The sequence below is a fragment of the Eumetopias jubatus genome, unplaced genomic scaffold (assembly GCF_037043125.1).
Source record: "Eumetopias jubatus isolate StellerSeaLion01/CBP00866 unplaced genomic scaffold, mEumJub1_p1.0 scaffold_14, whole genome shotgun sequence".
NCBI lineage: Eukaryota > Metazoa > Chordata > Mammalia > Carnivora > Otariidae > Eumetopias > Eumetopias jubatus.
In genome coordinates, this window is record NW_028274820.1 from 32,862,706 (window position 1) to 32,886,304 (window position 23,599).

Below are 23,599 nucleotides of genomic sequence, written 5' to 3' on the forward strand. Positions count from 1 at the left end.
GGGCACCTGGCTGGCTCAGTTGGTAGAGCACCTGACTCTTGATCTCAGGGTCCTGAGTTGAAGCCCCATGTTGGGCACAGAACATACTTAAAAAAAAGATATAAACATGAACCATTTATTAATTCTGCCTCTTAGAGGATTTATCCTTTCTAGGAGAGAGGAGGCATATAAGTAAATAAATAACTACGACAAGTTGGTGTCACACGTGAGGTACTGATAAATGTATAAAGGATACACAAAAGAAAAATATTATTCTTACAGAATAGGTAATCAGGGAAGAACAACAATAGATATAATAGCACCATATCCTTATGCCTCTCAGAGGAAAAATAATAAATTACGAAATTCAACTTATCATTGTTAAAATATAGTTTGTTTGTACCTTAGAATGACTGGCCCAAGTGACTGACTAGTATCATTGAGGGAAGTGCAGTAATGGAGGATTTCCCTTTTAAAGATATGATTTATTGTCTGCAAAATAGATCAGCTTAGTTATCTTGCAAAGTATGGAGTTGATTATGTAGATTATAAAGTATTCACAGCAACCATGGTACATTAAACATGGCCACAAACACTCCCATCCAGAGGGGGAGTCTATTTCTCCAACTTCTCAGATCTGGGCAGGCCTTGTGACTTGTTTTGATCAAAAGAATGTGAAGGAATTGACACTTGGCAATTTCCAGAACCTGGGCTTCAAGAGGCCTTACATTTGTGAGTTTGCTACCTTGAAATCACAGTAAAAGGAAGCTTGTCTAATCTACTGGAAGATGAGAAGCCTCATGGGCAGAACTGAGCTTCCTCAGGCAACAGCCATTACCAATTGCCAGGCCCGAGAGTGAGGCCATCTTGAACGTTCCAGCCCAGCAGAGCCTGAGCTGAAAGTAGCTGCCTAAGGGAGACTAGGCAAACCAACAGAGGAACAACACCAGCCGTCTCACCAAGTTTTGACTTAAAGCAACTGATGCAGAAATCTTGTTAGTGAAGACTGGAAGAAAAGTAAGGACTTTGCTACTGGTACCTGGAGAGAGGGTTGCCTGCATTATATTACCTTGGAATACCTGGAAAAGAGTGTGTTCTGCAGTCACTTGAAAGAAAGGTATTTAATCTACTGAACTTGTACATCAGGCTACGAAGATTCCAGAGATCTCTAAATAGAATGTTTAAAGTGCCAATGGGATTCCACTGGCTCTATGTTTCAAAGTACGGGAAGAGAATGGTGAGCTTAAGAAGGAGCTATTTGGCTTGCACGGTGAATCTAGAGGAAACATAGAAGACCCACTACCTGCTTGGTTGGGGAATGAATTGGTAGTCATCCAGTAACGTGAAGCCAAAGATTCAATCAGTGTGTGAGTAGAAGACTTTTTGGTTAAAATCTCTGAGACATTTAAGGCAGGTTCTCGTACACACCCACAGCTACATAAAAGGGCTTTGGAGACTCTTAAGTAAGGGTTTTCTCATGGGAGCTTGACACGTGGGCCAAAGTAGAGAGAGGTTCATTTTGGAAAAAACTTAGAGATGTAGCTTTTGGGGCTTGAGTGAGCCATGGTCGGATTCCACGCAAACTCACAGTCTTTAAGAATATCTACCAGCTTGGACTGAAAGAGACTGAGAAAATTCAAAATGTAAAGAGGTCTGCAGGTCTCAAATTTCTATGGACAGAAAGCATGCTGAGAAAGCTACTCAGCTGCAGACACAGGCCATTTCTTATTGCAAAGGAAAGACCTCCCAGAGAGAGGATCTAAGAGCCCAGGGGGTGGAGTCCAAACCCAAGGAGACCACTCCACTGTTGGAGGTGGGACTGGGCCTTAATCAAGGAACATTCCCTTTCCCTGGAGCGGTGGGGTAACTGGCTACATGCACCTGACTGCACTTCAGAATTGCTCTGGACCAGTAACTGCTCTGTGCTTCCTGTTCTAATATTTGAATGGGAGTGACTATTATTATCCTGTTCTTGCATCAACATTGCATGTTGGGGGTGTGTGTAGAAGACAACTTGTCTCTTGAGTTCACAGATCTCTGGACCAAGATGAGCATAACATGAAGAATCAATCCATATCTGGACCCCATACAGATCTTCAGGTACTGGACTTTGAACCTGATGTCATAGCTGCATGAAAATTTTGAGGGTACTGGGAAGAGGTGAACTTATCTTGCACATGGGAGAAGGGTGAGTAATTGTGAGAGAGAGTGTGTTGTGGAAGGTTAAATATGGTCACAGACACTTTACAGCTCACCCATCAAGAGGTGGACTCTGTCTCCTCACTCCTTCAGTCTGGGCTGCCTTGTGGCTTGCTGGGACCAACAGAATGTGATCAAAGTGCCACTGTGTGAGTTCTGGAGTCTAAGCCTCTAGATGTCTTCTAGCTTCTGCCTCTGGGTACAAAGTTCTGAGAAGGCCGTGGAAGGTAGCCACACTAGCCTATTGTATGAGTATGAGTATGAGAATCCACATGAGAAGCCCAGTCAACAGTCAGCATGGGAGTAAGGCCATCTTGGACTATTTTAGCTAAGTCAGCCCTCCAGGTAAAAGCATCCATATGCTCAGGTGAAAACAGCAGGAGATTCACCCAGCCAATCCACAGAATTATTGTTTTAAGTCCAAATTTGGGATGGTTATGCAGCAATAGGTAACCAATTCTGCAATTAGTACAATTAATAATCACAGTAATGGCAGTCACCATAATAATAGCATCGGTGTTCCCCAGTGTGCAAGGCATGTGCTAATAACTTTACATGTAGTACTCATTTAATCTTTTCAATCACCCTATGACATTATTTCTCCCCCTCTCCCCAGTTACTTATGCAGGATCTCAGGCTAAGAGAGAGGTTAATTTGCCCAAGATCATGCAGCTAGAAAGAGACAGAGCCAGGACTCTAGCCTCAGCCTGTCTAGCACCAAAGCCTATGCTCTTAACCCCTCTCCAAGCTTCTGATGGCTTTTCTTAGAAATTAAAAAAAAATTATAAGTGATTCATCAGCTATTTTTAAAACCTAAAAGTTTATCAGCTGGGAAGTGGGTCATAATCCTAGAGAACCCCAATTTCTAAAATTGAATGAAGTAACTTGTCTAACTATGAATTAAAACTTGCGAGACTACAATTTTTCTGATAGGATCCATATCACAAAAAAATAACATGTCCAATAATTCTGTTCTTTTAGCATATGAAGGGCTAATATATTGAGTATTTGTATCCTAGAAAGTATTGGGACCTAGGTTTTAGGGATGAATGGGACTTCCCCCCCATAAATATCTTTCTTATCCTACCTGACATCTCCTAAAAAAGTCTATGTCAACACACGAATCCCCATTTAAGTTAATTTTATGTTTTAATTTATGCATTTAATAAAATAATTTCCTGCTTTAAGTCATGCCTGATTAACCAACCAAATGCCAGTTTCCTGTGTATATATTTTGGTTCCTTAATCTTGAGACTTAACATACATAAAAGCAATAAAATTCGGTGCAAGAATTTGTGAGTAATAACTATCATCTCATTAATCATTATTAGATTAAATTACATAAAATAAGCCAAAATGTTCATCTGATGAACCGTGAAACATTGATTAACTACAGTTTATAGCACACACAGTGTTTACTTAGGATTCAGGTGTAAGTTTTCCTGAAAAAATAAGATTCATACAGCTTATCTCTAAAATTGCAAGAGGTAGTTTGGATAGAAGCTGTGAAGTCACTGGCACACTTGATTACTAAGCTTTCTGAAACCAAATACATTTGTGATATTTATGTTTTTGAGACCCACTGATACGGTGCCTCTGACTCTGCTTATTATCCTGGGTCGTTAGTACAGATGACATCAGCAGTGACCACAAGAGTGTCCCAACATAAGGTTCTTCCTGTGAAGCTTCAGCTTTGAAAACCAACAGTGAGAGATTCAGAAATACCAGAGCTGGGCATCTGAGCTCACATCCTTAAAATGTGTCACTTATTTACATGCTTAGACAAACACACAAATTGAACTTTACTTCCTTTTGCCTTCCTTTCGCCTTCATGAATAAAGATAATGGTACTGCCTACCCACAGAATAAGGCAAGTAGTTTGAGCTGTTTTTCCATTGGACCAGTGTCTGCGTAACCAGATTTTTCTTTGGACATTTTAACACGACTTTTTTTTTTTTTAACATGACTACTTTTGATCAAAGCAATAGCCTCTGAGCAAGAAGTAAACAGCGCTAAGTGGCTCTCTGCATATGCCTGATTTGAGCCCCGTGCACTTTCGTAAGAGCAAGCTGGTTAATGGGCCATCTACCTCTCTTTGCCTTGTGACCTGACAGAAAAGGGAAATCAATAAAGCCCCAGGAGAGAGCTTCACTTGCTCTCATGTTTATGTTTTTCAGTCTAGAGGCACAAAGCATCAGCAAGAATTTCCAATAAAGCTTCAGTGTGCTGGTCCTTCAGATGTTTCGGGTTGACTGACCTTATCCAGGGCTGCCTGTACCTCTGCTTCGCTTTCAGTGTCCAGGGCTGATGTGGCCTCGTCCAGCAGGAGGATCTTGGGGTTGCGCACCAGGGCCCGAGCGATGGCGATTCTCTGCTTCTGTCCACCACTCAGCTGGGCCCCTCTGTCTCCAACCAGGGTGTCGAATTTCTACAACACAGAAAACATGAAGGAACGCCTGATATAGTTTAAACAGAAAAGGCTCTGGAGTCTTGAAATTCATGAAGATGACGTGGAGCTTCATTTTGACTATGGTAATGAGTCCTAAATTATAATAAAATCAATGAATACTGAATTCTAAAAAACTACTACCGTGACTCCTGTACCAGGCCGAACTCCTTACAACTCCAACTGAATAATGCAAGGGACTTTGCCTAAGGAAAGTTGAACAACCTTGCATCTCAAACATTCTTAGCTTAAACTTTGAAGAAAGAACTTGCTCGCATGAAGTCAAATTCAAATTCCAAGGGCAACTATATTAACAGAGCCTTTACCTGTGGTAGTTTCATGATAAAGTCATAGGCATTGGCCTCTTTAACAGCTTTCTTTATCTCATCCATGGTGATGTTTCCACGGCCATAACGAATATTTTCAGCAATTGTGGTAGAAAATAACACTGGCTCCTGACTCACCACTCCAATGATTTCCCTGAGATACCTTACATTAAAGGTCCTAATATCCTGCCCATCAATGTTAATCTGAAAGAAAGAAATATTTCCATTAAATATTTTAAACCATCTGACATCTAAAGCATCAAGACTCTAATTTGATACAAAAAGTCTTAGCTAACATTTAGCTTATTAACTTATTTAACTTATTTTTGTGGCTACAAATGGTTAGAAATGAGAATTAGAAACAAACAGCAATGAGCAAGAATAGAAATGAAAAGCATATTTATTATCTTACACATAAGTTTTTTCATGGTTGGATTATTCTCCATAAGCGAAACTAGGTTATATATTTTTGGCATACTATTATTTTTTCCTTTTCACTATTTAAATTTGAATAAAAATGTCCATTTACCTACATAGTCTACATATCATTTTGATGGTATTGTGATTTTTTACTAGATGTAATATACCATAATTTATTTTAGCATTTCCCACCTGCTAGATATTTGACTTCTTTCAAGGAACTTGAAAGAATATCATTGTAAAAGTAGAGAGTTATCAGGTTGAAGAGTATGATTTCTTTTTATTTCTCTGATAACAATTGCTTACCTGTACAATGCCAGGTGGATGTTGGGTATTTATTATTTGCTGGATAAAGACTGAATAAACAATACTCTAAAAAGAGTTTAGTAATTTATAGTGTCAGCAAAAATAAATAAATGTATCTGCTTTTTTGCAATTTACCAGCTCTAGGTCTTATAATTTTAATTTGTTTTTTCTAATTAATAAGTGCAAACTGGTACCTTATATTTGCTTTGTTTTGTAAATATTTATAAATGAGGCTGAACATTTCTTGAAAATTTTTACAGATGCATTTTTTTTTTTAAGATTTTATTTATTTGAGAGAGAGAGATACAGCAAGAGAGGGAACACAAGCAGGGGGAGTGGGAGAGGGAGAAGCAGGCCTCCCGCTGAGCAGGGAGCCTGATGCGGGGCTCGATCCCAGGACCCTGGGATCATGACCTGAGCCGAAGGCAGACACTTAACGACTGAACCACCCAGGCACCCCCTACAGATGCATATTTATTCTCAAAAGATTTTCATGTTCATATCCTATTATAGATTCATATTAATTTCTCAAATATTAAATATAATAGTTTTTCCATATAGATCATAAATCATATTTCTATTTATTGCTTTCTTTTATTTTAGCTTCACTATGTTTAATTAAAGAGGAGTTTAAGGAAAAATTAAATAAATGAACTGTACCACTGAACATATCTTTTAATATTTTAGTAAGAAAATTGCTAAATCATGATGTGAACAGTGAATATCTCTGAGTTATAGAATTTCTAAAGACTTTTATCCCTGTTGACATGTATATTTAAAAAATATGTATTACTCCAATAATTATTTTTTTCATTTTTAAAATTTTTCATAATTTTATAATTTTAATTTTTTTAACTTGACTCTATGCCCAATGTGGGGCTTGAACGCATGACCCTGAAATCAAGAGTTGCACGTTCCACTGGCTGAGTCAGCCAGGCACTCCTACTCCAATAATAATTTTAAAAATAAGATATTTTCAAAGGCATATTCTTAATGTTTAGTATTTTACTAGGTTCTTTGTTAAAAATAAAAATGTTTGCACTTGAACCAACCTACAGTTTGCTTTAATAAATGGGGATAGGATTGTGTTCCGCCCAATAATATCAGATGTTTCCAAAATGTGTATTTTATTAAGTTAATTAAATAAATAATTCATGGACCCTAGAACTCTGTATTCATTTCTGTAATCTCTGTTCTATCTCAATGCCTTTTAGTGTTTTTTGTTTTTCTTTGTAACTTGTAATCTTCTGTTTTCATAATTCTTGAATTATATTTTAGTATCAGGTAAACTCAGTGTCCTAAAGTTGGTACAACAATTCATAATTGTTGAATTATAATATATTTTAGTATCAGGTAAACTAAGTGTCCTAAAGTTGGTACAACTGAGAAAACCTGAATATATACTGTGGGCTGGTATTGTATTAAAATTAAATTTACTGATTTTGATCATTGTTTTGTGGTTATGTAAGAGAATGTCCTTCTTAGAAAATATATTCTGCAGTATGTAAGGGTCAAGGGACATTATGTCCTCAACTTAGTCTCAAAGGTTCAGGAAAAAATATGCCTCTGTGTGTGTGTATGCATGTGTGCATGTGTGTTTATTATATGTATGGAGAGAGAGAGAAGACAATAAAGTAAATGGGTCAAAATATAAACAATTAGTAAATCTGGGTGGAGACTATATGTGTTTCCTGCTTGCAACTTTTCTTTAAGTCTCAATCTATAAGAAAGTTTTTTAAAAATTTTATTTATTTTTAGGTAGACTACATGCCAAGCGGGGAGCCCAATGTGGAGCTCAACCTCACTACCCTGAGATCAACACCTGAGCTGAGGTCAAGAGTCAGATGCTTACCCAACTGAGCCACCCAGGCACCTCATGAGAAAAATTTTAGAAGGAAAAAAATATAGTCTGGGCTATTAACGTCTCGCAAGTCTCTGGAAGTTTTTTAAGAGACTATCCCACCTTCCCCTTCAGATTTTCTAACATTTAGGAAAACTCAACTGTCTTTGATGAATTTAATTACTGTCCTGAGATTTCTTGTGACCTTGATTATCAGGTTGTCAAAAATTGCTATGTGGAATATTTTCGACCAAACCCAATAATTTCTTGAAAATAACAGTCTCAGTGGTCTGGATGACTGTTTTCCAGTTGAGTTAGTGAGTTATGAAATGCTTAGTTAGAACAGAAGAGAGTGTTGTCTAGCCTCTTTGGCTTTTATCATCTTGAATATTTTTTAAACCCATCCAAGTGTTTGAATACATTACCTAGATGCACTGCAATTCTATAGCCTTTTTACCAAAATTGGATTCCCATGCAGATTTGCTACTGAAAAAACAATTTCGAAGGGCTAATGGGTACCCAGCTGGCCACTTTGAGAACTTGGTTCTTCCCACTTACCCTACCCTCATCAGGGTCATAGAGCCTCTGCATCAGGTGCACTGTTGTGCTCTTCCCACAGCCGCTGTTCCCAACCAGCGCCACCATCTGCCCACTCTCCACCTTCAGGTTGAGGCCCTTCAGGATCTGTGAGGGAAAGGAGAAAAGAAGAACACACTTCACAACAAAATCCTAAAAGGGGACTAATTTTGATTCAGTTTCAATTGTGAAAAAATTCTCACATAAGGGAATAAAACCCCAAAAGGAAAAGGCATATAAATATCAAAACAATAGCAACTTTAGGTTCTTTATGATGATTAAATAATCAATCTGAGTTAGGAATTCTTATAAATATCACTTACAGTACCTTGACATTAGCTCGAGCTGGATAAGAAAAGTGAACATCATTGAACTCCAAATTCCCTTTGATGCTGTCGGGTTTGTGTCCTCTCTCTGAAAAACTGTCAATTTTAGGATTCTAAATAAAACAAAATTCAATGACTATTCCATCATAGGACAAACAACTGCACTTTTAAGGAATATGATGTAGCAAATTCCAAAAAGAGGACTTGGAATGGCACAACTTTCTTCCCATGAGACAGAACCTACTTGTAGATTTGTGTGTGTGTGTGTGTGTTTTCTGAAAAGTACATAGGAATATATTAATTCCGTTTCTTATAATATCTCCCTTTAAGTGTTTGGCATATCCCCATACATTTTCTAAATGGTCAGATAGGCATGCTTCTACAAGTGCGATAACAAGACATATTAGAATTGATATAGCCAGGTATTTCAGCATTTAGTGAAAATTAGTATTCCTCAACAGCAAATGAAGTGGATTTGGGTTGTGAAGACTGAACAATTGGTTAGGGCCAAGTTATTTAGGAGCAATGGAAACTATAAATATATTCAGAGGCTGAGCAATTTTCTCCTGACTTAGGTCAATGAAACAGGAGGATCTGCTTGCATTACATGACCATATTTCAGGCACCTACTTTGCATTTTATCTGTGTAAATGCAGTGACACGCTTCAATATGTGAACACTATATTCTTTATTTCACTGCACTCATTCAGTATGGTTGATTCAAAGTCATATGGATCACGTAGTGATTTTTTTCTTCAAAGGGGGCAACCTGCAGCAAAATATACGGTCAATATGGGTCCCACCAATAATTTTTCCACCTACTCATTCTGTGTATAGAAATCATAATATTCCTAGCCTCACTACAACATGGAAGAGCAAAGGAGAAAAACTCAGAAGAGCAAACATCTTTGCTCTGCACTCTAATAATAACACATTGGTGCAGATGTACTTTTCCAAAATGAAATCAGTGTTATTATATTATTTCAAGATGAACTTTTAGAAGTATTAATAAGAGGCACTTTGTTTCACTCATTACTACGAAGAGGTCCCTTATTTTCACATTATTAATTTTCACATGATTTTTAACGCTAAAGCTCAGAGTTAAGTACGCAAGCCTCAAAGAATATTTTGACATGGAAATAATAAATGACTCACACGATCAATGATGTTGAAGATCGCATAGGCTGCTCCTCTTGCATTGGCAAAAGCATCAATGCATGGAGCAGCCTGTCCAACACTGAAGGCTCCAACCAGGATTGAAAAAAAGACCTGAGCAAAAGAACATGAGGAACAGTTATAAGCCCTCTTCTGCTGCCCATTATTATCTCAGATATGCTCTTTGAAATACATACTACACTAAGGATTAAGTTTAGGTTTATCCCTTTAAATCTTTTCTTTTAGCAAAAGGGCAAAATTTATAAGGTTAATATAGGATTTCATTGCACAATTGGCTTCTTCAACCTCAAAAATACTTGTCTAGCTTGCCGAACTATCTGTTCTCTTGAACTTAAAGAGTCAGAAAGATTTTTTCAGACATATTTCCTTGACTCCGAAGCCAAGGGCCACTAGAACAAAACATTTCCCATCAGTATTGTTATTCAGGTTGTTATGACTTTCTCTACCTATGCGTGGAATTACACAGAATGTTCAAGATGAAACAGATTTGGGGCCCGTGGAATTTCCGTAAAAAAATAGCTTTTTACATACATATTTTGATAAGATTTTTAATATAAAAAGTAACAGTTCACACATTATAAATCACTAAATCACACCTGTGTGCACTGATTAATAATTCCTTTACATGATTATTCTATACTATGGCAAACAGAAATTAACACATTTCCCTTTGCTATAGAAAAGCCAAGAATATAAGCTTCAGGAATGCATATGATTAGCAAAACTTAACTGAGGAAAACATAAATGTAGAGAAATTACTCCTTCCTCTCTGGGCATGATGAAACTTCTACATATAGCTTGACTTTTCTCTGAAGACAGTTACAATAATACTTCACATACCCAGAATTCAAATATCCCACAAATATCTATCCACTGCCTGCAATACAGATAAGAACCAGTAAGGAAGCAAAAAAAGTCTCTACCAAAGTAGATGTTATAAAGTTCATGCACCAGGGCTCTTGCCCTTTACACAGAGGGTGTGGCTGGGCTCTGTGCATTGTGGGTCCCCACTCTCCAGCCCTAGCTGGGAGATGTCACTGTCCACGTGGTACAGACGCGGAGACTGGGCCAGAGAGAGGAGTCAGGGTTTTCTCTCTCTTCTTTACAAAATTTAGCAAGTGAGGAAATGAAGAAGGTGGAGAACTTCCAAGCTGACCACCAGAAAGGAGGCCAAAAGGAGAAAAAAATCAACTCCCCAGAAAAAGAAAAGGAAAAAAAAAATCTACTCTACAATTATAAAAGCTCATCGAGCAAGCAGCCCTCAACACCTAATGGAATCTGAAGAGACCGTTCTGGAAAACATTTCGAAATGATTAATTTTCATAATGGTCCTCATGCGTCACCAAAGAGCCAAACTGGGGTCATCAGCATCCTCTGTTTAGAAACATAGAGAAGTGTAGGTTTTAAAAGATTGCTCTTTGAATGGTTACATGTTGTTTTGATCATCACTGACACATAAAGATGGTCACAAAATATTGCTGGTTTATAAAAAAGGTTATAGGGGTGCCTGGTAGCTCAGTCAGTTAAGCAGCAGACTCTTGATTTCAGTTCAGGTCACGATCTTGAGGTCCTGGGATCAAGCCCCATGGCAGGCTCTGCACTTAGCAGGGAGTCTGCTTGAGGATTCTCTCCCTCTCCCTTTCCTTCCCTTTGCCCCTCCCCTTGCTTGTGCACTCTTTTTCTTTCTCTAAAATAAATAAATAAATCTTTTTAAAAAGTGGTTATAAAAAGATACACATAATACAATCCCAGTTTTGAAAGAAACACACACACACACACACACACATATATATATATATATATAATGATCTGGGAGATCTATACCAAAACTTATCATTAAGTATATATGCATTATTAGATTCTAAGTAATTTGTAATTTTAAAAATTCTGTATTCTAGGGGCGCCTGGGTGGCTCAGTTGGTTAAGCAACTGCCTTCGGCTCAGGTCATGATCCTGGAGTCCCGGGATCGAGTCCCACATCGGGCTCCCTGCTCAGCAGGGAGTCTGCTTCTCCCTCTGACCCTCTTCCCTCTCGTGCTCTCTGTCTCTCATTCTCTCTCTCTCTCTCAAATAAATAAATTAAAAAAAAATTCTGTATTCTAATCCTTTGTGTAACTAGTAGATATTATTTTGAGAATCATAAAATAAACCTATGTTCATTCTGAAAAACAGAATAACTTTCCATCTTCTATTTTGGGTAGCTGATGTTTTATATTATGTAAACTTAGCATTCTTGCATACTATGACCTGTCTATAATAATGTTTACTTTCTTATATAATGAAAACTCAATGGCAGAAAGAGGATGCCTCCAATCCATATTTGTTCATTCGTAAATTCATTCAATCTTTACTTCCTTTTATATGATGTATAGCTTCTCAAGTGGTCTAACTACATGCTACTTTTTACCCCCAACTCATAATTGTGCCTTGTGTATTCTAGAAGGCGAGCTCTGCCCACAGGACAGAGCAAAGGTTCACCAAAAGAGAAAAGCCTATAATCAGGCTCATTCTTCGAAAAGGAGGAGTATGAAAGAAAACACAAGGTAGATGGATAAACAGTATTTTTGGTTTCTTCGAAAATATTAGGAAAACTACTTACTGTCATTGCATTTCCAATAGTATATTCTTTTGCTATAACCAGAGTGGATGCATACCAGAAGGCCAGTGCATATGATGCATATATTAAGAGGAAGGCGATGCCCATGGAAATGTTTGCTGAAATAGCTTTTTTAATTCCAATCTTTTTGGCATTTTCTAGGTGTTTCTCATACCTACCAGAAAATGAGGGGGAAATGTTGTAACAAGAAAACAATCCATAATCAGAGCCATGTTCACCTCCTGTGTAGTTGAAGGTTTAAGGAACAATGCCAACAAAGAAACACCGCTGAAACCCAACTTCCTAGGAATTGAACCAATTCAGGATCAGCCAGGACTAGAACCCATCTGAGCCTTTTCTTTACTGGCCTGGACTCATCTCTCTTGGTCCCTTCCAATCTAACCAATCCTGAAGCTGTTCCAGGATTGAACTTCTACTGGGATATGGAAGAGCTTCGCCATCACCTTCCCAGCCGGCATCACGAGCCAAAGTTCGGGTGGGAGAAGAGAAACCAAGTCAAAGGTGAATGGCACTAAAATGTAAATACGCTGTGGGATGCTTACAATTGATTCTTTACACAGCTCAATTTCTCTTCACTAGAGAAGAGAAAAACCTTCCTCTATTGCCCCTTTGGGTGAGGAACTGGAATTTTACACATTCTTATACTTAAACTTAGGCCTTTGCTTTTTGTTTTGTTTTGTTTTGTGTTTTTTGGTCAGGCTGATCTTCCACTTTCAAGCCAGGGCACAAGGTTCTAAAGTGGTCACTACGTACAGGGTTCTTCCTCAGTTTTTCTAGATTTTAGTTACATTATCTGTAAAATGGAGTTAATAATGCCTACCTTGCAAGATAATTCTGATACTGAAAGATAATTACAGAGAGTATTTACCACAGGGCTGGCACACACCTGGCAAAACCTGGTGATTTCTATTCCTCTCATTATTCCTATTGTTGTTTTAGAATTTAATCTCCTCCTGAAGAGTGCTCATTCTATTACATTTTTGAGAAACAATTAAAATTCCTATTACTGGCTTCTAGGGTTCGATACAAAGGGACAAATGTCTATAATGGGTCTGTTAAATTACAATTTCTGTTTACATCAGTTTAAATTAAATCTACTTTTCCACGCCAGGTACAGAAAGTGTGTATTTAATTTTGGCTTCCTAAAATTAGGAAAAAATACAGGACATATAAAATGAGACTGTGGGGGGTAATATCATATAAAATAGTGTGTTTCTAACAAAAACAGATATCTTTATTTTTTTTAGTTTAACCAAATGAGATGTCGAGGATTCATTAGTTTTTTTAAAAAATGCAGTTGCCACCAAAAAGTTTCTGTGTCTAATTACTTGAAGCAGCCTACTTTTCAGTGAGCTTCCCCCGCTTTCCTTCCGCAGAGCTGCGTCCCTGGGGAGCCTCCAGCCCTGTGATTAGTCTTGTGTGGCTGGGCCCCCGAGGCCCAGGGTGATTCAGGTCAGCCCCCGTGTGACACCAGGCTCCGGGGACAGTGGAGGACATGCTGTAATGACCTGCGCTGAGGCGGCTTGCTTACTGCAGCTAACAGAGTGGTACTGATTACATGCCCATCCTGAGGTCCCAGGGAGGGTTAGGGTGCTGTGTGTGGGCCACTGGATATAGGAAGCAGCAGTGAGAAACAGGAAGCGATCAGAGAACCAGGAACATGGCGCCTTTGAAGGGGGCCCACAGAATGGAAAAATAGGGAAAGAAAATGGAGGGGCTGGGGGGCAACTTGGCTTCTAAGGCAGGAGAATTTCCAGAGAATTTCTCTCGCAAAAAGTTGTGGGTATCAGAAGTCCCACGGAATGGCAAGAGAGAGTACTTGATGCAGAATCATAGTTTGACTGTATTAGGGCATGTTATTTAGAGAAAACTGGTTGGGGACATTAAAGAAAAGCAGACTAGCCTTTTGTGGGCTTTGTTCTGGCATTTTGGTTTTTGCCTATCAGGTTCCTGTAGAGCAGGGCTACGGGGCCTGGGATCCATGGTCAAGGAATTTGAATGTGGAAACAATTATATAATTATTTTCACTAACCTGTATCTGAAATGTAGCATTTCCTTGGATTATCAGCATAGGCAACAAACCACTGCAGAATTAGCAGTAACTATGGCTTTGTTGCCAGGAGAGATCACAGATCATTTTTATATCATGGATCATTTTTATATCATGGTACACTTGAAACAAATATCTTGAAGTATCTTTTACCGGCATTTCTACCTCAGAGTTATAATAGTTACTGAACCCATAGTTTGCTCTTATTATTTAATACGTTAACAACACAGGCAGGTATTTACTGTATCACAATGTAAAAATATTTTGAAAACTGTACTTCACTATAATTGCTTTCCTTCGTAATCCTCTGTATTTTGTCTCAGGCATTTAAAATTACTATTCTAAGGAGGAAGTCCTTAGGCTTCATCAGACTGCCGAAGGAGTCCATGGAACTTAAAAAGGGTAAGAACCCTGCTTTAGAGGCTGACATTGAACTCCAGACATCAGCAAAGTGTCCCTATATTTTGTGGGGGAGGGGTTAATATTAGGAAAAAGCAAGTAGTAAACACAACACACACCACAAAAGAGTGAGCAACAAAATGCAAAAGAGGGTTCTTTGAACTAGTGGACAAAGAACATTCCTGACCTCTCCAGCTCTTTGTTCTGGCCTCCAAACGCTATCACGGTCCTGATGGCCCCCAGAGCCTCTTCGGCTGCAGCGCCCGCTTTGGCATATGCAGCTAGTTCTTTGTCACTAAATGCAGAGAGTATCTGGACAGAGGAGACACATTCGTGACTTTCGTATGGGGAGAACATTTAAAAGGCAGTCTGGTCAACTCTTTAACTTGCTTTTTCTTCCCAAACCCTGTCCCTTCTCAGACACTGACATCATGAAGTAAACAACAGCCCATGTACCAGATCCAGTGGCTCCTTTCACCCTATACAAAGGCTAGATCTGATCCACCCTGGTGGTATGCTCCCCAAGAGTAGTCAGGAACAGAAAATCCACATATAATTCTCTACATAGTGTCTTGAGGAATAATGTCAAGTTCCACACCTACCATGTTTTCTTCTCTGCTAACTGCAAAATAAGCTAAACTAAAACCTTACTCCTTTGGAAAGTCACTATTCTTTCCTTTATTGTATCACAATTTTAATTACTATGAAAACAATACTTCCAGATCTGCTCGTGGGCATTCTGCTTAATAATAAGACAGCTAAACAAGATGTTGCAGGAGACAGGTAAAGGGATGATCAAAATAAAAGAGATATGAGTAATTCACTAAGCCAATCATCAACCTCCAGAAGAGCAAAATTGTCAGTAAAATTTCTCAACTCTGCAGTGTTGTCTGAAGTCGAACAGGTTATTTATTTATTTATTTATTTTAGGGAAAGGCCAAATTGTCAGAGTGCCACTTAACTGTCACAGGTAACAATTAAAAATAAATAAAACAAATCCAAACTTTATTTTTTCTTATATTCATGCAATGGTTTGGAAGAATGTTGTTTTAAAACTGTGTTTCCTTAAGTAGGGACATAACCATTTAAGTGGTTTAAACTACTATGCCAGAAGATTTACCCAAACAAATAATAGCAGTGCAAAAAATCTGTTAAGTGAGGTAAAAACTGACATTTTAAATCATATTAAAAATCAATTTCTTTATTACGGCATTAACAACATGCTTTTAAATGTGGTTTCAACTGACATGTCACACAGATCTGGACAGCGACAAGAACCATAACCCTGCATGTTAAAAATAACTCTTGCACGTGTGGGCTAACCCACAGGAAAATGTCCCCGATTCACACACCTTTGCCCAGACAGCTGCAGAGAGTCCCAGGATAGGGCTGATGGCCATTATCACAAGGGTGAGCTTCCATCCTCTAACAAACCCTACTATGAATCCTGCAAAAAACGTGGCTACTGCTTGAAAGAACATTCCAACCTTGTCACCAATTCCTTCACTGATTTTGGAGATGTCACTAAAAAAGATCACACCTAAGTGGTTACGGGCAGGAGGTCTTCAATCAGAGAGCCGAAGCAGACATCTGACAAACATAGACAGGTCAATCTCGTTCACACTACTGCAAGTCTCATTCACAGTTAGCCTCTTGAATGGGATTTTTCCCCACCTAAATACTGTACAAAGGAAGAAATTCAGGTTCAGTTCATGCCTCTAAGAAGTTCGTATCATTAAAGTTGATGCTATTAAATTAGTTAATCTTATTCGAGAAGCATTAGCATTCTGAACGTATGAGTCCAGTTGTTTAAAAGCAGGAGTTAGGAAGGGCATTGCAACAGTAATAGGGAAGGGCTACTTGCTTCTACCCTAGGCCCTACTCTCAAGCCATTTTCTTCTCAAAATAGCAACCAGTGTGATCCTTTGAAAATGGAAGTCTGAACGTGTTACTCCTCAGATCAAACCTCCCAACAGCTGCCCATTTCACTATGAGTCAAAGCTGAAGTCCTTAGTGAAGCCAACCAGGTCCTAAATGCCTTGACCTTCCCTGATTTTTTAACTTCATTTGCTCAGGACTCTTGCTGGGAACTCCAGTTAAGACGAAGTTTGTCATCTATCTCCCCCTGCTGGAAAGTAAACAACAAGAGGACAGAGATCTTTGTCTTGTTCACTGGTATATCATAAATATCTAGAAGAGTGTGTGGCATATAACAGGCCCTCAAATATTTGTCGAATAAGTGAAGAGTCAACAATTACAAAGACAAGTCTTGCTGTGACTTCATGCACACACATACTCATTCATTCAACCATCTTAATTGAATGGATAACATCTGTCAGGCCCTGTAGCAAGCTCCACGGAGAGATAAATAAATGTAAGATGTGAGCTCAGTCTTCAAATTAACCTATTAAATCACTGAGAAGAACAAACTAACAGATAAGGAAAATGCATGGGAGCACAGCACATAAATGCTAGAAATGGCTGTCGGACAATCTAGTCCCCATACGTCTCAAACGTTTCATCTAGTAATTTTTTTAATTTAAAATCTAACCATGACACATTTTCACATAGTTAGTGGTTCATTTCGTTATGAAAGTGTGACATAAACAATACACTTACTCTGTTAACCGTGTATTGAGTTCTGTGGTGTCGCTGACATCAAACCAGCCTATTTCTTGTCGTAGAACAGCGTGAAAAAACTCTTGCCTGATTTTCCTGACCTGTCGGCCAGCTGCCAAAGTCCAAAATGAAACTTGTATATAGGCAGCAACAAGAACTCCAGCACCTAACCCTGAGTAATAGTATGCATACCTGGAAAATAATTAGAAAGTTTCTTTTAAATACTCTTCTTTATTCATCTCTTTCAGGAAAAATCTTCAAAATTGGGAGTTAAGTTTACTGAAATCATATAGATCGTGTAGGACATCATAACAAAGACACATTAACATATTTTCTCTTCTCTTTCTGAAACTAGAAGAGGATGATGGCAAATCTATTGACTTGAATTACCAGAAAACAGATACATTTTGTGGTTAAGTGCAAAAAATAATGGTGTTATTGAATCATCTTAAAACTGATACTGACAATTTGTAGATACGGTGTGATTCTTCTTTCATAATTAAGATTCTAGACTTGCTTATCTTATTGTATTGAAAAAGTTCACTACTATTCACATATGGAATAGACAGATCGAGCATGTAAAATGGTACTTAGTGTAAGTTTTCTCATATTGTTTATAGCAAGACCCCCCCAACCCCCGCCAAAAACCACAAAAACAAAAACCCTCTTGCTCTTCGGCAGAATTCAAAAATATTTTTTAATAGTATGCTAAAAACATCATAAATTCAAACTAACTTTGAGTGAAGTCTTAACTAAATTAGAGGAAAGTTAGTATCTTTAAAAAGAACAAATTTGGGGTGCCTGGGTGGCTCAGTCAGTTAAGCGTCTGCCTTTGGCTCAGGTCATGATCCCAGGGTCCTAGATCAAGTCTCTCATCGGGCTCCCTATTCAGCAGAGAGTCTGCTTCTCCCTCTCCCTCTGCCCTCTGCCCTGCTCCTGCTCTCTCTCTCTCTCTCTCAAATAAATAGAATTAAAAAAAAGAACAAATTCAGTTTTGATACTTTCAAAGATACTTTTTATATAATTTTACAAACTGTTTCCAGATAGAAGCCTTTCAGGCCTGATACAGATAGAGCTCATTTAAATTAGCAACATTAATTGATAAGTAAACATACAAACATTATGTCACAGACTTTTGAGATTTCTATTAAGAAGGCTGAAGGAAGGGAAAACGCCATAAAGACATTATTGGATCAACTGACAAACTTGGAATACAGTTGGTGGATTAGATCAAAGTACTGTATCAATATTAAATTTACAGGAGTTGATAATTGTGCTATGGTTATGAAGAGAGTATCCTATGCTTAGGAACCACACTGAAGTATTTATGAGTAAGGGGCCATGATGATGTATGCAAGTTACTTCAGATAGTGGAGGTCAGGGGGTGGGTATAAATGATAACAATAATTCAGGGGTGCCTGGGTGGCTCAGTCAGTTAAGTTGTTGACTCTTGATTTCGGCTCAGGTCATGAGCTCAGGGTCCTGGAATGGGGCTCCACGTCAGGCTCCACTCTCAGCAGGGAGTCTGCTTGAGAATCTCTCTCCCTCTGCCCCTACCCAGCTCATGTTCTCTCTCTCTCTCTCTGTGTCCCTCTAAAATAAATAAATAAATCTCAAAAAAATGATAACAATAGGTCAAAGAATATAATAAAAAGTAAAGAGTATACAGACTCTGTATATTCTTATAATTCTCTGAAAGTTTGCAATTATCCTCAAATAAAACACGTCTTAAAAGTACATCATAAATATTTATATATATAAATATACATATTTATATATAGTACCTACATATATATAAATGTATGCATTAGCCAATTACCTAGTCATTTCTTCTTCCAGAATTCTGCCTGGATTTAGCATTGACAATGAAAAATTCACTAAATAAAAACAAAACAAAACAAAAATAAGACATTTTTGAAAGGTTGAACTATTAATAGCTATTACTAGGTTTTAAAAATCTTTTTTTTCTTTTCAACCTCAGTGAATTCTTTTCACTTTGCTCAAATAAAGAGTCCAAGGATTTAGGTGCAAGACATCTAGGACCCAGATGGGGAAAGATAGCCCTCCTAGGTTCGTCCCTGATCCTGGCGGTCTCAGGCCTTTAGCAAAAAGGGCTTCCTAAGGCAGCAGAGAGGAGCTGATGGAGGGCATGCAGAGCATATAGAAGGCAGAGGAGGAAAAAGAAATGGTCTCAAGAGAAAATACAGGATTTAAGGGGCATATTTTCTTAGGGGCTAAAAGCACTTTACAGATAATTGTTTCTGTTAGTTTTATTTTAATACATGTGTGTTTTCTCTTACATGCTTCCTTTTGACATAAGAAATACAAAGGCTGAATTACATGCATTGTAAAGGAGGGAAAATTAGAGACAAGGAAGATAAGTGAGTTGTCTAAAGATGAGACAGTGGATCACTGGGAATTGGTCATCATCCTGCATTCCACATCCTGTTTGCTCGCAAAACTGTTTTCTGGTATTTTTAAAGTGCTATTAATTGGAAGGAAATACACTGTGTATTAATTTGAACTAATTTGATAAAAATGCCTATGTGCCATTCCTGTTTTAATAATAGCCAGCATGTATTGAGCCTTTATTATCTGCCAGGCTCTGTTCTGAACACTCTACATGTATTAATTCATTTAATTTTCACCACAACCCTATGAGGTAGGACTGTTTTGTGAATCCCCATCTCACAGATGAGGAAATTGAGGCACAGAGTGATAAAGTAACTATCCAAAGTCGCACAGTTAGCAAGTAGGCTGAGAGTCCTCACTATACATATAGCTCCTAACTTTATACTACACTGATGGTTTCATGTGGTCATGACTTATTTTCACTTTTTAAAAAACACAAAGTGAGGGACACCTGGGGTGGCTCAGTCGGTTAAGCGTCTGCCTTTAGCTCAGGTCATGATCCTGGGGTCCTGGGAACGAGCCCCGCATTGGGCAACCCACTCAGTGGGGAGTCTGCTCCTCCCTCTCCCTTTGCCCCTCCCCCCCGACTCGTGCACTCGAGCTCTCTCTCTCTCTCTCAAATAAATGAAATCCTTTAAAAATTTTTTAAAAATACAAAATGAAAAGGTATAAAGGAAACAGACTATGTCAAAATAATAGGACAAAATATCACCACAGCATTGTTGAGAAGACATACCAGAGTAAGTATTTCCCATTTACCATGATGTGAGGACAGAAACTAGTCTTTGTTTACTTATCATGTATAAATAACCCAGTAGTCATGTTTTCTGGTATCTTCCTCATCGTCTTCCAAAAGGGGCTAAGGTCAAAATGTATTTAAAACTCAAACTACTGTCAGGATCAAATACCAGGCATGCTTCCCTGACTATGGCATAATTTCTCCCTCAAAACTGTAACTTCTACTGATGTTCAGAGTAAAGTGTTTCCTCTTGTTAATCTAGCTCTCCATCAGCTGTCAGATCCGGGAGGAATGAGACCCTGTTTTACTTCTGTTCTTATCAGTTCAGTTGTGTGTACTCATTTCCTCTATGAGTTCTTAAATATGGCAACTCTGAGACGCTCAGTTGGAACTGTATTTGGAATCAGAGGCAGACAAGCTACTTAAAACTTGGTAATGGTGGAAATCATTGTTCAAACCTTGGGAAAACTCCACATATATGTGTACAGGGTTAGTTTTTCCCCAGAACTTAAAAAATCATGTAGAATCTTAAATGAATTTTACTCTCCTCCAAATGCCTACCTCAAACGTTTACATTCTCTCAGTGAGGACAGTATAACTCAGACTGATTCTCCCTCCTAGGAAATAAAAATCTATGGACATTCAGAATTTGAAATGCTCCTTTTTCAGAGTCCAAGCCAAGAATGGCAATCTAGGCCTGGGCTAATAACCCTAGGAGCTCCTAGGAGTTTCTGCTGCCCGAGGACTAAGGTAAGGCAGATGTGTGTTGATGTGTTCCCAGGAAAGTCATGGGATTCTAGATCTGGAATTCTAGACCAGGGAATCTTATGGGACTCTAGATCTGAAATTCTAGATCAGAAAAAAATCTCATGGGATTCTAGATCTGGAATTCTAGACCAGGAAATCTCATGGGACTCTAGATCTGGGATTCTAGATGTGGAAATCTTCACAGGATTCTAGATCTAGACATCTCATGGGGCTCTAGATCTGGAATTCTAGATCTGGAAATCAAATGGGACTCTAGATTTGAAAGGGCTTAGGCCTGGTCTTCTCAGATGCTACCTGTTATACCTAAGTTTCATAAACAATCTCCAAGTCAACTGGTTCAGGGGTCCCCATGTTATGTGCCTGTTAGACTGACATGGAAGAGCTTGAAAATATACAGTTGCCCAGGCTCCTTGCAAGAACAGTTCAATCACAACCTCGGGCTGAGTCTAGAGCATCACATTTCTAAAAAGTATCCTCATTTGATTCTGATGTGCTGGGATGGAGAACTCCCACTCTGTTCTACCTGAATGCCTCCCAGAACAAGGAAATGAAGAATTCTTGAAGTTGCCCATTCATTTTAGAGAGGTCCCATAAAGTCCATTCATTTTATGGATGAAGAAACAGAATTTTAGAGTGGTCATTTCATTTCCAAGTTTTCACAGCAAGTTTTCCCCAATATTTATTGCTCATTTACTATCTTCCAGCGCTTTACAGAAATCATCTCATTTAATTCTATCAGTAGGTCTATGATAACCTTTCAAAGATGAGCACAGTAAGAATGACAAGGTTAAGTAACTTGCCCAAGGTCATACAGCTGGTAAGTGAAGGGTCTAAATAACTGCACATCTTAAGGATTACCTAGTGAGACATTACACAGAGTCCTGTCATGTTTAAGTCTCAAATCAATGTCTGCCTTCCTCAATTCTGCCTAGAACTTCTCTTATCATATGGAAATATTCAGCACAAAATAAAGTGTTGGTGCACGTACCCAGGTGGTACATAGTTAAGGTAACTGGGGTCTCCAGTATGCCTTTTCCTCTCAACCACGCAGCAATGCAAAGGCATGCAGGGTGTACTGATTTCTCTACAGAATTTTCAAGATCATTACAGTCACATAGACCTGACATAAAATATATCAGTTTCCTAATACTCTGCATTAAAAATGTCTCCTCTCTGTCCTTGAGGTTTTGGATGCAGAATGTGCACAGTTTCTGCACAACTGAGTCATTGTGAGGGAACAAACCTTGTCACTGAGGAGCTTTATTCTGTTGACAGGATTCGCTCTCTTCACAATCATTCACTGTCAAACCCTCCTGTAATTTAAACCTTGTTTTCTTTTAACATTCTCTGCCTATTTGACTCCCATTAAGTCCAACTGTCCAAGAGTCCAACAATTCTAAAGAACAGACTTTTTTAAAAAAGATTTTATTTATTTGAGAGAGAGATAGAGCACAGCAGAGGGAGAGGGAGAAGCAGGCTCCCCACTGAGCAGGGAGCCCTACTCAGGGCTCGATCCTAGGACCCTGGGATCATGACCTCAGCCACAGGCAGATGCTTACCTGACTGAGCCGCTCAGGTGTCCCAAAAGTGCCTTTTTAAAAAGATTTGTATTTATTTGAGAGAGAGAGAGAGAGAGAGAGAGAACAAGATGGGAGAGGGAGAGGGACAAGCAGATTCCGTGCTGAGTGCGGAGACTGATGCAGGGCTGTTGGTTTGATGGTCACAGAGTTTCAGTTTTACAAGATGAAAAAATTCTGGAGATTAATTGTACAACAGTGTGAATATACTTAACACTACTGAACTGTATACATACAAATGGTTAAGATGGTAAATTTTGTTATGTATTTTATCTCAACTAAGTTTTTTTTTTTTTTTTTTTAAATGAAGTACAGATGAGTTAGTGTTTGGCCCAATTTTATCAGTCCTGTTTTTGTTTTCACTAACACCAGAATACTTCCACAACTTTCTTATTTGGAACAGTTTGTTTGTCTTTTCACTTGTTTCTAATTATGCAAGCAAATAGCTTTGAAGCTGGTCATGGCAGACGGGTGCCATGTGCTGTGCCCAGGGCCAAACTGAAGGTCTCTCCGGGGAATGGCATGAACCAGTCACTTAAAAACCTGTGATTGCTGGGGTGATAAACTCCCCAGAGTTGCCAACTTACTTTCTATAGCTTCCAGATGAAACGCCTGTTGCTCTTCTATAGCCACATTAGGTTTATAGGCTGTCTTAGAGGATTTGCAATGGGAGGTCCCTCAAATGTTATTAATTTCCAATGTCCACTCTTTAGTAGTTTGTAAAGATAATATTGTCATTCCTTTTTGGAGAAAGCGAAATCTTTAAATTTCATACTCAGTCTAAATCCAGAGAGCTTGCCGGTATGTTGAGAGTTCTAGAGTTT

The 23,599-nt window shown here is 38.5% G+C and overlaps 1 protein-coding gene across 4 annotated transcripts in view; it reads right to left on the reverse strand.

Moving 5' to 3' along the window:
- The window catches only part of ABCB4 (ATP binding cassette subfamily B member 4), a 75,782-nt gene that overhangs the window by 39,028 nt on the left and 13,155 nt on the right, over positions 1–23,599 (reverse strand). For all 4 annotated transcript variants that reach the window (XM_088018624.1, XM_028118299.2, XM_028118282.2 and 1 more), the window contains exons 5-14: positions 19,099–19,156; positions 17,280–17,471; positions 16,013–16,184; positions 14,848–14,972; positions 12,194–12,365; positions 9,574–9,687; positions 8,421–8,531; positions 8,075–8,200; positions 4,951–5,154; positions 4,436–4,606 (exon numbers count right to left, since the gene is read on the reverse strand). In XM_088018624.1, coding sequence (XP_087874750.1) covers positions 4,436–4,606; positions 4,951–5,154; positions 8,075–8,200; positions 8,421–8,531; positions 9,574–9,687; positions 12,194–12,365; positions 14,848–14,972; positions 16,013–16,184; positions 17,280–17,471; positions 19,099–19,156 — 1,445 coding nt within the window. The remainder of the gene's footprint in view (positions 1–4,435; positions 4,607–4,950; positions 5,155–8,074; positions 8,201–8,420; positions 8,532–9,573; positions 9,688–12,193; positions 12,366–14,847; positions 14,973–16,012; positions 16,185–17,279; positions 17,472–19,098; positions 19,157–23,599) is intronic.